General features: G+C 42.9%; 1 protein-coding gene across 5 annotated transcripts in view; it reads left to right on the top strand.

Annotated features, from left to right (window-relative positions):
* Nucleotides 1-14,412, top strand: part of LOC138745822 (V-type proton ATPase 116 kDa subunit a 4-like) — an 81,772-nt gene that overhangs the window by 36,901 nt on the left and 30,459 nt on the right. For all 5 annotated transcript variants that reach the window (XM_069903167.1, XM_069903166.1, XM_069903165.1 and 2 more), the window contains 4 exons: nt 2,295-2,421; nt 4,189-4,271; nt 10,981-11,074; nt 13,590-13,802. In XM_069903167.1, the coding sequence (XP_069759268.1) occupies nt 2,295-2,421; nt 4,189-4,271; nt 10,981-11,074; nt 13,590-13,802 (517 nt within the window). The remainder of the gene's footprint in view (nt 1-2,294; nt 2,422-4,188; nt 4,272-10,980; nt 11,075-13,589; nt 13,803-14,412) is intronic.

Genomic DNA, 14,412 nt, shown 5'->3' with positions numbered 1-14,412 from the left:
GGAGAATGCTTCCCTGTTTCTTTTCCTTCCCTTCTCACACGGATTGAAATTGTCTAAACCAACTCCATTTCAGTGGTTTTGTAACACGCATTGCATGTAATCTAGCCATGTCAAATCAAGTTTATTTGATTACACAAGTACAACCTGACAAAACAGTGTTCTCTGATTCTCAGAGCAAAACATGCAGGCACACAACCAGATGTAACACACCTGCAGACAAAAAATACATATGCAGGACAAGTCTTCATACATGTATATCAATAAATAATGTTCATGAATAAGAGTCTCAGATGGTTAGTGTGACCAGTTCCTTTGGTTGTTCAGCATTCTCACCAGCATTGGTGCCGGGGGGGTGGGGTGGGGGGGGGTGGGCATTCTCCAACCAAGGTCTTTTGCCCGCCCCCAACCACACATGGTGACGCACCCTCCCGCAGGCCAAGCCTTTAGCACAAAACTTTTTTCATTAAAATATGTTTTAACATTAAAATTTACCTGTTCTCTAAATGAATTTAAATGAAATAAACAGAAATATGAAAGGAAGAATACTTGCGTTTGAGTCGTCAGAAGGGAAGTTGCATTGTAATGCGTGCAACATGCCTGTGATGTCATACCACGGCGCCAAATTTAACGGGCAGTGGAAGTGCGTCAGAGGCAGGTAGACACCACCAGCACCCCCACCCCACAGCTGAGGAAGTTTTAGAGCTGAAGAGTGCACCCCCACGCAGTTACCCAAGGCCCCCCACTAACACTCACTCTGGCACCGACCCTAATTCTCACTGCCCATGGGAAGAAGCAGTTCCTCAGCCTAGTGGTGCTGGTTCTGATACTCCTGTCTCTCTTTCCCAACGGGAGCAGCTGAAAGATGCTGTGTGCAGGGTGGAAGGGGTCCTCAATGATTTTGCGTGCCCTCTTCAGACAACGATCCCAATAGATCATGTCAATAGAGGGGAGGGACATTCCAGAGATCCTCTCTCATGGTCCTGTGGATTGACCTTTGATCCATTTCTCTGCAGCAACTGAACCACATTGTGATGCAGTCAGCCAGAACATTCTTGTTAGAGCTCCTGTACAAGGTTGACATAATGGTGGCTGGTAGCATTGCCCGCTTCAGTCTTCTCGTAAAATGTAATCGCTGTTGCCCCTTCCTGAGAGGTGAGAAGATGTCGCGTCCACGATAGGTCACTAGTTAAGTAGACTCCAAGGAACTTGATGCTCTTCACTCTCTCTACTACAGATGTGTGTTGTGTGTTGGAGGGTGGTCCTCCTGATCAAGGAACTCCTGAATTCCCCTGGCTCTATCATTCATGCTTACAATGTCCACAAACAGTTTAACTTCACCAGCCCTGAAACTGATTCTTACAGAAAGTTGTTTTAAGATGAAGGGTTCTGGACTTGAACATTTTAACATGCTGCTCATGACCTAATTTTCCAGTTTCAACTTGTGTCTCAGAACGATTTGATCTTGTCAGAAACTCTGTCCTCAAGACTCCTGCTTCCCATCAACAGATGGTTAGGCATTTCTATGTTGTACAGTGGTGTCAATCTGAGTCTGCCCTGATGAGATAAAGCTCTACACTTTAATCCTTGCTGCCCTTGGCAGACTGCTTGTTAGTGAATTTAACACTGCATCAAAGTAATCCCCACACTCAGCAGATCAAGTGTATTCATACTGGCAGATTATGACTTTTCCTTTATTTCACAGGTGATTTACAAGAAAAACCATTGGCCTGAGTATGAGGCTAGAGCCATGTGCCACAATCCTAAAAGCGCCCAGAGGGTGCGAGCTGCAGGATAAAACCTAAACCCTGTTCTCTCCTGGAGTCTCACTTAGCCCGAAGCCACCTGCTGTTCATCTGTCCTGATGTGCTTGAAAATTGAGCTGGTTACCAATCCATCCTTGGGTAGCATGACCAGGAGATTCTAACATCTGTTGCAAACGCAGGAACGTGCCAAGAGCCTGACAAGCGAGCAAAGCTTTGGAGGGCTGATGTGCACTGAAGCATGCAGAAGAGAAGTTCCAGGGATTCCTCTACCACTGAGGTTTCTGGCAAAAAGTCTCCAACACAGTACATTCACCCAGCAGCTGCAGATTTTCCTGCTCAACTCCATTACATCTGTCCCTCTTCTCATACGCATCTGAATTACTCAGCGATTCCACTATTTTCTGTGTTTGTCTCTGAATTCGAGGATCTGGGTTCCTTTGATTTTCAGGGGCAAATTTGATGTATGCAATGCTCTCATTCAAACTCTGGCCAATATTCTCACGGGCATTCTTTTTACACTGGATGTTCCAGGTTTATCGCTGGTGTGATTCGAAGGGAGAGGATGGCTGCCTTTGAACGCCTGCTCTGGAGAGCTTGCAGAGGGAACGTATACATGAAGCAGTCAGAGATGGAAGTTCCTTTGGAAGATCCAAGCACAGTAAGGAATTCTTGTGGATGTGTTTGAATAATCCTTTTGATCACAGCATAGAATTGGTTTTAATGAAAGCCTGGAAGGTTAGAAAGCTGGAATGACAGGAAATGTGATAACCTCTGATTATGTGGGCACAATTGTTAAAAATGCCATTGCCTCATTCTGTTGCTAACAACCTTTCTTCAGGACCTTAGTGCCTGGGATCATTGAATTGCTTCTGGCAATTTATTGGGGATGCCACAGTTCCCTTTGTGCACCCATGAATGAATGACATTTTCTATAATATGTTATCTATTAAACAATTCTAGAGATGCAAAAAAAATGTCAGTTTTGCAAATCGATCTTTGGACTTCCAATAGTGTTATGGTAAGGATAGTGCTGGCAGGTGCAATAGTCTGAGAGTGTTGAGAATAAAAAACTGTTCTTGCTTCATTGTGCAAAAGATGGGCTACATAGGATCAGAGCCAGATTCATAAAGCATGGAGAGCGTGGACATTCAAAGGTTGTTTCCCTGGTGAGAGAGTCTCGGATAAATTGGCATTGCTTGAGGATTGAAGGGCGTCCACTTAGAACAGATGTGGAGGAATTTCTTTAGCCAGAGGGAGGTAAATCTGTGGAATTTGTTGCCACAGATGGTTGTGGAGGCCAGGCCAAGGAGTGCATTTAAGGCAGAGATGACAGGTTCCTGATTAGCTAGGGTGTCAAAAGTTATGGAGAGAAGTCTTGGCAGTGGGGCTGAGTGGGAAAATGGATCAGCTCATGATTAAAAGGCGGGGCAGACTCGATGGGCCGAATAGCTTATTTTTTGCTCCTGGTCTTGTAGGGCAATCCAAATTCTAGGCCTAAATTCTTAACATAATCATTTGGACAGTTGTTGCAAAAGGGGAAAGGTTGTTTGGGGTGTTTGAAACATAGCTTAGAGGAAAGGTTGGATTGGTTGGGGTAGTTGTTTTTTTTTGTTGGAACAAGGAAAGCTGAGAGGGTACTGAATAACTGTTTTATTAATACTTAGTCTATTTAAGCCATGTAATTATGCACAGCCTAGATAGATTAATTAGAGATGATATCTTTCCCTTAGCTGAGGGGTCCAAAGGACTCAGTGGGAGATGAGGGAAATTGTTTTCACTAGAGGATGATGACAGTTCCTAGTTTGTGACCTAAAAGGCTGGCAGAAGCAGAAAACCTCATCACATCAGAACAGTATCTGCATGTCTACTACTAGAAGAATGGTGATCTAGCCATAGCTAGGATGATGCTGAGTTGCTTCATCCAACACAGATGAAATTAATTGATTGATCTCCTATGTGGTTAAAAATTCTGTAAAAGGAAGAGGAAGAAACGAAAAGTCAAGCGAGCAAAGGCATTGAAAGAATTGGAAAGTCTCTTTTGGAAACATGAACCAGGCTTTTCTCTTTCAAGTTCTAATTACTTTTGTAACGTTTAGCTTTGTTTCTGATTTTGTTTAAGATAGAGTTGCTAATTATAGTGCAGCTACTTGGTTTGTTTGTGGCTCTAGGTGTTTCCAGTCCCAGTGTGTGAGTGCTGGACAGTCCTGAGGGAATCCATATTGCAGGAGGCATCTTTCTTCAAATTAAAGATACCTTGGTAGAATTTGAATCAGGTGTTTTCCCACTCTCCTCAGCCAGCATGACCAAAAACAGGTCAAGTTGCAATACGGGGTGGCATTCAACCGTGGTTGGACTAAAAGGGATCAATTGCACAAGAGAAGAAGCTTCTTGATTTCTGGGCTCCTTCAACATGTTTGTTTTCCAGCTTGTGAAGGTGCAGAAGAACGTATTCATCATCTTCTTCCAAGGCGAGCAGCTGAGACACAAAGTGAAGAAGATCTGTGATGGGTGAGGTGATCATTTTTGTGCAATGAGCACGATGTCCCAACCTGCTCGGCAGGGTTTGGGAAAATCTCCCAGCATAGAGAGTCGCTAGCTCTTCAGATGATTCTTATTATTTTTCTTTATTCTGAAATTGGTTCAAAATGATCAATTGAAACCAAGGAGTTGGAATGAATATTTTGGGGTTTTTATAAAGGATCAATTATTATAAAACATTTTAGTCCAGCATGTTTAGAACTTTGCTGGATTGGCAGATTTTTTTTGGACAATCGGGTGCTATTCATTTAATACTCCCTATTATGCACTTTCACTTGTTTTATAAGTTGTTTGATTTTTCCAGTATAATGAACCAGAGCAAGGCTCTGCTGAGTTTCACAGGAGTGCAGTAAACAGACAGAAGACATTACAGCACTGCACTGGCTCTTCAATGCATGATGTTGTGCTGACCAATATAAACCTACCACAGTCACAACCATAACCATGTATTTTTCTTGCATCCATATGCCTGTCTGAGTCTCTTGAATGCCCCTATTATACCTGCCTCCACCACCACCCTAGGCAACATATTCCAGGCACCCATTACTCTGTCTCCCCTCCCCCCCACCTTCCCCCCCCCCAAAAAAATTGCCCCTAACATCTCCCCTGAACTTTCCTCCGTCACCTTATATAAATGTCCTCTGATACTTGCTACTATCAACCCGGGAAAAAAATGCTGGCTCTTCTAATCTTGTAGATCTCTATTAAGTCACCTTTCATCCTTGTTTGTTACAAAGAGAAAAGCAGTAGGATTGGCTCATAAAACATGTTTTCCAATCGAAGCAGCATCCTGGTAAATCTCCTTCACACCCTGCCCAAAGCTTCCACATCCTTCCTGTTTTGAGGTGCACACATATTTCAAGAAGCAGGTGAGCCCATATGAAATGGTGAACCATCTAATTTGTGAACTTTTGGGCAGTGGGTTCTTGGAGTTTTACTGTCTAAAAGATCAACAATTGTGCTGACGCCAGGAGCACTAAGTCTTGTACTAAATGTAGTCCCAAAAAGAAAAACGTATCATCCTCCACCACCAGTATAGTGTCTATAGATTTTGTATTGCTGCTTGCAAAGGTTATTTAGAGATAAAGCTATTTGAAGACATTTACTTTTGTTTATGGTAGTGTTTGTGGACAACAATGTGTCAGAAATCATTCTGCATCTTAAACATACCGATGGGCAATCAAGTTACTCCACGAGGATTCAAAAGGCTTTTATTAGCTTAGACATTAGCTGGGGCTCAGAGAGCATCTGGCCTGGATCTGAGCAGGAAGTGATCTGTGGTCAAGGTCTTGGGTTGGGACCTTTATTAGGGAATCTTCTAGGAGGGGTCAGAGGGAAGGAAGGGGTGATCCAGGCCAGTACATACAGTGGTGATACCAGCACACATACCTTTGCATTTATACTCTCATTTTTCAAAACGCTTAGACATTTGTACAAACTAACAACTTGCACAAAGTTTCTACAACAGATAACCATTTTTTATCAACTTGCATTTGTAAGTTCAACTAATTATACTTTCATTCAATCAATTGTTCTCTTTATTCCCTGAACTCCTAATTTCAGTTCTGAAATAGCTACCTGGGACCCTAGTAATCCCAGTACATCAGTTCTTTAAGTGCCCTTCATACACATTTGGTTTTGCATCCACCAGTATTTTTTTTAATGTGTGTATCTGAAAATATTTTGTATTCTAATTTTAAACAAAAGTTGTACATTATCAGCTACATAAAATTGGGTCACTCTGAGCATAAGAAAAAAAAGCTACTTACACTATGATTTTTTTATTATAACCAGGGCACAATATGAGAGCCTTGTAAGTCTCTGCTGTGGCTCCGTCCCAATCTAGGCCTGACTTTTCCAGTGCAAATCTGAAGGCCAGGACGTTGTTTGATGGGTAGGCATCTAAACATGCTGTTCCACCACATATGTATACCTCGAAGGCAAAATCCCTTTCCCTTGGCCTTTGGAAAAGATTTGTAGTATTCGTATAAGATAAGGACATTCTGCCCAGAGTATGGGTTGACCTTTGTGACATCTTGCTGCAGGGAAACTGCAGCATCTCTGAAATTGCAACTCTGACCATTTCAATAAATAGACCATGAGCCATTTTGGGATATACTGAGATCACAAAAACCATTTTATCAACGCTGGTTTGTTCTTCTGCACTCTCGTTCTGCTTCAACTTCCCCCTTCCCCTGAGCGTGTCTTCCAACATTTTCTCCCAAGCTCTTAAGATTTTAACTACAACTCTTCCTTCTGTTCAGTTTGCACTGCCAATATTTATTGTTACTTCAAGCATTTATGGCATTTCATTCCTGCCAGCTACTTATTGACTGCCACTCTTATGTTTTTAGTGGCACTAGCTATAATTAACATTTGCATTGTATCCTATTGATGATGAGTTTATTGTTGTTGTACACAAGAGTACAATGTTCACGTGCACACAATATTGAGTGAGGCTGTTTCTCGAAGCTAGGTTCCCAATCAGGTTTGAAGGTAAACCAGATGGCAGATGCTGGGATGTGGAACAAATAAAACACTGGAAGAACTTGACTAGTCAAGCAGCATGAGTGGAGCCAAGGGGTGCAAGTTGATATTTCTGGTTGAGACCTTGAATCAGGATTGAGGGGGAACAGGAATGATGAGCAGTATGCCTTGGGCAGCGGGGTGCACTCGGGGTTGATGAGTGGAGCCAGATAAGGAATTGGGTATGAGTAGATGGGACCAAGTGAAGGGGGCAGTATGGGAAAAGGCAAACAAGGAAAAACTAGGTGGACAAGTGAATATGTGGGAGGAGAGCATCGAGGGCTGAGGTTTACCTGAAATTGGAAAATGCAAAGTTCATACCCTTAGGTTGCAATGGGAATGTGACACTATTGTCCTATTTTTGTGTTGGTAGCAATGGAGAAAGCAGAGGTCAGACAGTTTGGTGTGGGAGTGGGAAGGAGTTTTAAAATGGCATCCAACTAGAAGCTCAAGATGACTGTTATGGACAGTGCAGTGCTCCAGCGTTCACCTAGTCAACACTTGATTTCTCTAACATAGAGTAGTTGACCTGATGGAGGAGATGCTGGTAAGTCTCCCCCTCACCTGAGGACAGTATTCATGGTGGCGAGTGAGGAGACGAAGGGACAAGTGTTATACCTATGGTTGCACGAAAGAGTGTCGCAGGGAAGTAGGGGTGAACAGACGGGGTGTCATGAGGAGAATGGAGATGTAGTTGACAATGGGATCACATTGAAGCTGGTGGAAATGATAAGCAGAGCCTGGTGGGGTGAAAGATGAGGATCAAGAGAATTTCTGGGAAGGGGTGTCTTGGACAGCAGAGGGTGCAGATAATGGAGGAGATGAATGTGAAGGCTCCATTGTCTATATAGGTGTCAGAGCACATTTCAAGGAGGAGGAGGGAATTTCACCCATTCCCCCTTCGTACTGCCATATGCTGGCCATCTTCCCTTTCAGTCCTGTTGCAAGGTCTCGTCCTGAAATGACAATATAAATCTTTCTCCTCCTCAGTTCCAGTCTGACTCATTGAGTTCATCTTTTTTTTGTTTAAACTGGCTATTTAAAATGAGGACGTGCAGCTCAGTAACAGGCTCTTCCTGCCCACAAGCCCGTGCCCCCCAGTTGTTAACCTGCTGAGTTTCTCCAGCATTGTGTTTTTACTTTTGATCTGAAACCCTGATATGTTTTGAATGGTGGGAGGGAACTGGAGCACCTGGAGGAAACCCAGGCAGACACGAGGAGAACATACAAACTCCTTACAGACAGTGTGGGATATGAATATTGGTCGCTATTGCTGTAACAATGTTGGACTAACCATTATACTAACTGTTCCACTTTTTCACCCGTACATTTTGGTGTTTGCAGTAAAATCTATACATTTTTAAGTGTTTGTGTAGCAACTTTGCCAATCTTAGAATGCACATACAAATAATTACTTTAAAGTTTCTGGTTTTAAATTCAGAACTGGAGATTGGGAGAGCCTTGAGCACAGTTTCTTGAAGAGTAAGTGGATAGAGATTGCAAAAGAGATTCCACTTGTTTGTACTTCAGCAGGTTTGTGGTGCTATACCACTAGCCGACTGCAGGGGGAAACCTGTGTACCTGCAGAAGAGCACTGGAGGACAAGGCAACACCTGGTCGTCTGTCAATCAGCCGACCTGAATGGACCAAGCCCCACCTGGTCGGCTGCCAATCACCATCCAGGATATAAGCTAGATCTGGCCCCTCGAGGTCAGTCTCAGAGCCAGCACAGCATTCTCACAGCCAGCTCTGTGGAAGTTTATGTGGAATAAAGCCTGTGGAACAGACTTTATGTTTTGTGTCTTGATAGCGCATCACAAGGTTTAACTGCAATCTTGTGTCGAATAAGAAGGACTGGAAAAATAAAATGTTTAGCAGCATGTGGTAAGCCATTGCTATGTTATGATTGGCTGGACATGCCGCCCGAGAGCGATCCTACCCATAGCCCCATTCCACTCTGCCTTGATCAGTCAATGAAGTTGACGGCTGTTTCAGTCTGAGGCGAATAAAGGCCTGATAGTTTCACAACTCCAGTCTCTTGTGATTATTGATGGTGCATCACAGCACCTTTTATTTATGGCACTTTGTGGTGAGGAAAGTGCAGTGTGAACAGCTTTTTAAAAATTTTACACAAACCTTATCTTAACCAATTGAAAATGTTGCTATTTAAAATCAGAATGTAGAATATGCTCATAAATAGACATTTAAAAAAAGAATGAAAATGCTTATTGTTAGCAAAGGGTTGAAGCTTGATTAATAATAGAGCTGTATCTTTTAATCAGTGGGCAATTGACCAGCGGCATTTTCATCCCGCAGTGATTGTGTTTCTCGAGGCTGGTGTTGAAGAACATCAGCTCCTGTCTGATTGCCGACATGGATACCTTCCAGTTCGCCTATTGTAGCAACAGGTCTACATCTCACTGGCTCTACACAAAGCCCTGGAACACCTACAAAGCAAAGACACATCAGAATGCTCTCTATCGACTACATTTTGCTATTCAACACCATCTTCCCCTGAAAACTGATCAGCAAACTCCAAGACCTGGGCTTCAATACCCCAGTGTATCCTGGATTTCCTCACATCAAGACCACAATCAATGAGGATTGGTAAGAATATCTCCTCCACAATCTCTATCAGCACCAGAGCACCACAGGGCTACATTCTTAGCCCCCTGATCTACTTGCTTTTCAGCTGTGACTGTGCTGCTCTGTACAGCAATAACACCATCTACAAATTTGATGATGATGCCACACCAGTGGGATGCATAAAAAGGGGCAATGAGTCAGCAAACAGGAGGGGATTGAAAACTTGGCTGAATGGTGTTATATATAACAACAACCTCATACAGAATGTCACCAAAACCAAGGAGCTGATTATTGGCGTCAAGAGAAGAAAACCAGAGATATATAATCCCGTGGTCATTGGGGGAATCAGAGGTGGAGAGGGTGAGCAAATTTAGATTCCTGATGGTCACTATTTTGGAGAACCTTTCCTGGACCCAGGAATTTGCAGATGATTGGTATGACATGGAAAACTTCTATAGAAGTATCATGGGAAGTGTGCTGACCAGCTGCATCCTGGCCTGATCTGAGGGCACCAATACCTCCGAGTGGAAAGCCCTGCAAAAGATAGTGGAAACGCCCAATACATCGCAGGCAAACACCCCTTCCCCCAACTATCAAGAACATCTACATAGAACGCTGCTGTCAGAGAGCATCAGCAATCGTCAAGGATCCACACCACCCAGCACGCGCTCTGTTCTCGCTGCTGCCATCAGGAAAGAGGTGCAGGTGCCATAAGACTCGCACCAGCAGATTCAGGAATGGTTGTTACCCCTGCACCTTCAGACTCCTCAACAACAATTGGAGACTTACTTAAGGACTCTACGCTGCACATTTTTATTATTGAATATTTATTTTCTGTTCGTGTCCACTGCTTTCTTGTTTACATTTCTCTTTTTTGTTTACACAATCTTGAGTTCTTTTATTTGCACTGCTAATAATTAGAATCCTGCCTGGCCTGCAGGAAAAGAATATCAAACTTGTATGCGATTTTATCTACGTACTCTGTCAATAAATCTGAACTTTGACTTTAAATTTTTTCTGAGCCACAGGTGGTCCTTTAGCTTGCTATAGATGGTCTGCAGTGAAGATAAATAAAACAAGGTTGGAAATTTGATGACAAAGCAAATTCTTACATTTTCCCACCAAAATAAGCCTGTCAGTGGTCCAGGAAATCACTTGACCTCACCATTTCTCCCCGGTCTTTTTTTTTTAAATGTTGGTCCGTAGATTTATTATCAGTGATCCAGGGTAAGCAAAAGAACACTGGGGTGATCCATATTGTGTTTCAAGGATACGACGCCTCATCCTGACAGAAAAATCCAAACAGAATTATTAAAATATTTTTTAACAGTAAAGGTGACCAAAGAACACCTTTGTAAAACCCATCTTGGACACTGGGAAGGAATTCTGCCATCCCTGCCCCCTTGACTCTGCCATAAGTAAGTTTTGTACTTGATTGGCATCTAAGGTGGCCCATCTCAATCAACTCGTGACTTGGGACGGTTAAAATAGAATCAGGGCAACTAAGGGTTGCCGGAAACAGCTCGGTACAGCTAACGTTATTAATTTCCATTCTGGTTTGTCTCAGGTTCCGTGCCACTGTCTACCCATGCCCTGAGTCTGCCAACGAACGGCGAGAGATGGCTGCTGGCGTGAAGACGCGCATTGAAGACTTGAATACTGTGAGTGACCTCCCAAAAGCCTAGCGATCGCTTCCTATTTCAGAGCTCTACATCGTGAATCTGGCTGGTGAGACCAAAGAGGGTGAAAACTTCAGTTCATTCCAGTCAAATTTGGGAATTTTGCAGAGATGATGGTGGTGGTATCTTATAAGTGCCTTCCGATAGTCTCAATCACTGCATCCTGTAAACCTCAGCCCGGGAACTTCCAGACAATTTTTTGAATCCCGCCCACATTGTAAATAGTGGGGAATTTTATCATCCAAGATAGGTGCTAAGATGAAAGGGGTGGTCTCTGATTGTAGCTCTCACCGTGATTCATTTATTGTTGTATAATGTGCTACACTGGGTGAGAACTTCATCAAAACAGAGAAGGCCATCCTTTTCTTTCTGGATCAAGAATGGCTCAGATCTTAACCTTGCCATGTGCTAACGAAACCTGGACACTGCAGCTGGATTGTGACTGGAGGTTCGAGTTCCCTTGCATCTGGAACGTAGTCATCTTAAAATGAACAGTTTGCTGTTGGTCCTAAAGATTTGCTCTGCACGCACGGGAAGTTTGGTGGTGAGGTGCAACCTTGAAGTGAGAGAGGTTGAGAAAAATTTAGAGTCTTTGACAAAATCTTGTTTGGCACAAGCCTTCACTGAAATTGGTTTCAGCTCCTTTTATGGACCTGCTAGTTAAAATTGTGACTTGCATGCCTTCACGTAAATAATTCCTTTTGTCTCATAAAAGCCACAAGAAAAAGTGCAGTGGGTTGATGGGCACCTCGATGCCTTCCAATACAACCAGCAGAAATTCATGGAAGTAAATCACCTTTCTCAAAGCTGGACTGAATTGGGGGGCACATCTGAGAATGGGGGAGGAGGGAGAGAACCACTTGCACTTTTTGAAGTGACTTTAAGCCTTCAGCAGAAATATTGCATTTAAGAACATTTTTAAAAACAAATCCCATCTTTGGCAAGTCAAATACATTTTGAGCTTTACCAGCTGATCAAATTTGAAGCTTGTACTTCTCTAAAAAAAAAATCCAGGAAATCACCTGACCACGGGGTGTAAGTCAACTGAGAAATCAAACCCACAGCCCTGCCTCTCAAAAATCCCACTCCATCCCCCACCCACTACCGTCCCTGTTCCTCATGAAAGCGTAATGACTTGGAGGAAATGCAGTGATGAAACACCGAAAAACGGGACCAGAACTGAATTTCTTTGCTGCCTTGGATTTGAGGAATTTTTTTAATGTTTTTAGAAATTCACATTTGTTTTTTTTTTGGGGGGTGTGGGGAGGCGTGCAATTTAAGGAAACGATACATGATGGGGTAGTGGTTAAGTTCCTGAACCAGTAATCCAGAGTGAACAAGCAGAAGTTGATCAGGGACTCGCCTTCCACCCAGATATGATGACTGATGGTTTCTCTCCATGGATGCTGCCTGACCTGCTGGTTCCCCTCAGTCAGTCATTGTTCATTTAAGTTTCCAACATCTGCAGTTTGTATTTTCACTGGATAAATGCAGCGCCAACCAGTCCATTTCCAGCCAAGCAGCCGTGGAATTTAAATTCTGTAAATAATATCCTGTTTCAAAAAGAAAACTCGAGTCTTTTTAATGACGACCACAAAGCGAATGGATTGTTGTAAAATCCTATCGTGTTCACAAAACTCTCTCAACAGAAATCTGCCATCTCTCTGCTTCTGGCTGTTTTGGAAATCCAGAACTATTCATTTGGTCGACTCTTAAATGTCCTTTGAAATGGGTCAGGGGTGGGCAATAAAAAAGCTATCTTTCTCATTCGCTTCCAGATCTGGAAAAAAAAGAATAAATAAAATGAAAATAGGTGTGGTGAGGCTTGATTGCGTGATTGATTGTGTTTGCGGAGGTTTGGTATGATGTTCGAAACCCTGGAAAATTTCGACAGATGTGTGGTGGAAAGTGTGCCGACCGGCTGCATCTGAGTCTGGTCTGGGGACACCACTAGCCCTCCCCACTATCGAGAGCATGTACATCAAATGCTGCCGTCGGAGAGCAGCAGCAATCATCAAGGATCCACACCACCCAGCACATGCTCTATTCTCGCTGCTGCCATCAGGAAAGAGGTATAGGTGCCACAAGGCTCGCGCCCACCAGGTTCAGGAACAGCTACTCCCCCTCCACCATCAGACTCAATGACAACAACGTCAATGAGAGATTAATTTAAGGACTCTCACTTGTGCTCTTCATTGATTTTTTAAAATTCTCTATGCATTGCAGTTTGTTTACATTTGTTATCTGTTTACCATTCTTTATTTGTTTGAATGTGTACTTTGTGTACACTTTTTTGCACCACCTGGCCCACAGTGAAAAGGATCTTAGGGTTGGATGTGATGTCATGTATGTACTCTGACAATAAATCTGAAATCTGAATGCTTTATTTTCTTGCATGGTATATTTTCCTTAAAGTAACCATTTGTTTTGTTGACTTAAAATTAAAAATGGGGCTCAATTTTTGTCAATTTTCTGAATTTCCTCCTTGATTCTTCAGGTACTTGAGCAGACAGAAAGCCACCGTCGCCGCGTTCTCCAGGAAGCAGCCAAGAACCTCCGGAACTGGCAGGTGAAGGTGAAGAAAATGAAGGCAATTTATCACACTCTGAACCTGTGCAACATTGACGTGACTCAACAGTGCCTGATTGCAGAGACCTGGTGCCCTGTGGCCGATATGGACAGGATCAAGAGGGCACTCAACCAGGGGAAGGTGAGCAGTGTGTCCAGGACAGGGAATATGCCTGATTGGTGAAGTGTTTGAACAATGTAATCTTCCAAGTGATAATTTGCTTAAATTGAGATGTGTTCATATTCAAGGAGGTAGTTAGGCATTATATTTTTCTCTAGTGAATGATGGAGTAAGTTCAGATAAGGTTATTGATGCAGCATATGATAAATTTGAGGAAGCAACTTGTTTAATTTGAGGTTGAAAGTTTTGTCATAAATCCATACACAATGAAAATCTTCCTGGAGCTTCATAGTCACATCAATATTTCTAGCATGTCATGACAACTCAGATGCCACAAAGATTTTTAAAAATGGATAATATAGAGAAAAGAAAGTTATAAATATACGTGTTGCTGGGAAGTGGTGCAAGATATGTCAGTAATAAAATGTCAGTCTTTGAGGGGTGTCATGGTTTGGGATGGGGAACTTCAGAGAACCTGATAGCTGTTGTGGGGAAAACATTAGAGATGCTGGACTTCAGGCTTTTGTGCCTTTCCTAGAGGGTGGAGTAATATGATGAGGGGTGTAAGGGTTTATCTTGAGCAGCTGCTCTTGAATATTTAATTGTTTCCCTTAAATCCATGTCCATCTCT

Source organism: Narcine bancroftii, chromosome 11, assembly GCF_036971445.1.
Source record: "Narcine bancroftii isolate sNarBan1 chromosome 11, sNarBan1.hap1, whole genome shotgun sequence".
NCBI classification, from domain to species: domain Eukaryota; kingdom Metazoa; phylum Chordata; class Chondrichthyes; order Torpediniformes; family Narcinidae; genus Narcine; species Narcine bancroftii.
This window is presented reverse-complemented; position numbering and strand designations above follow the sequence as displayed.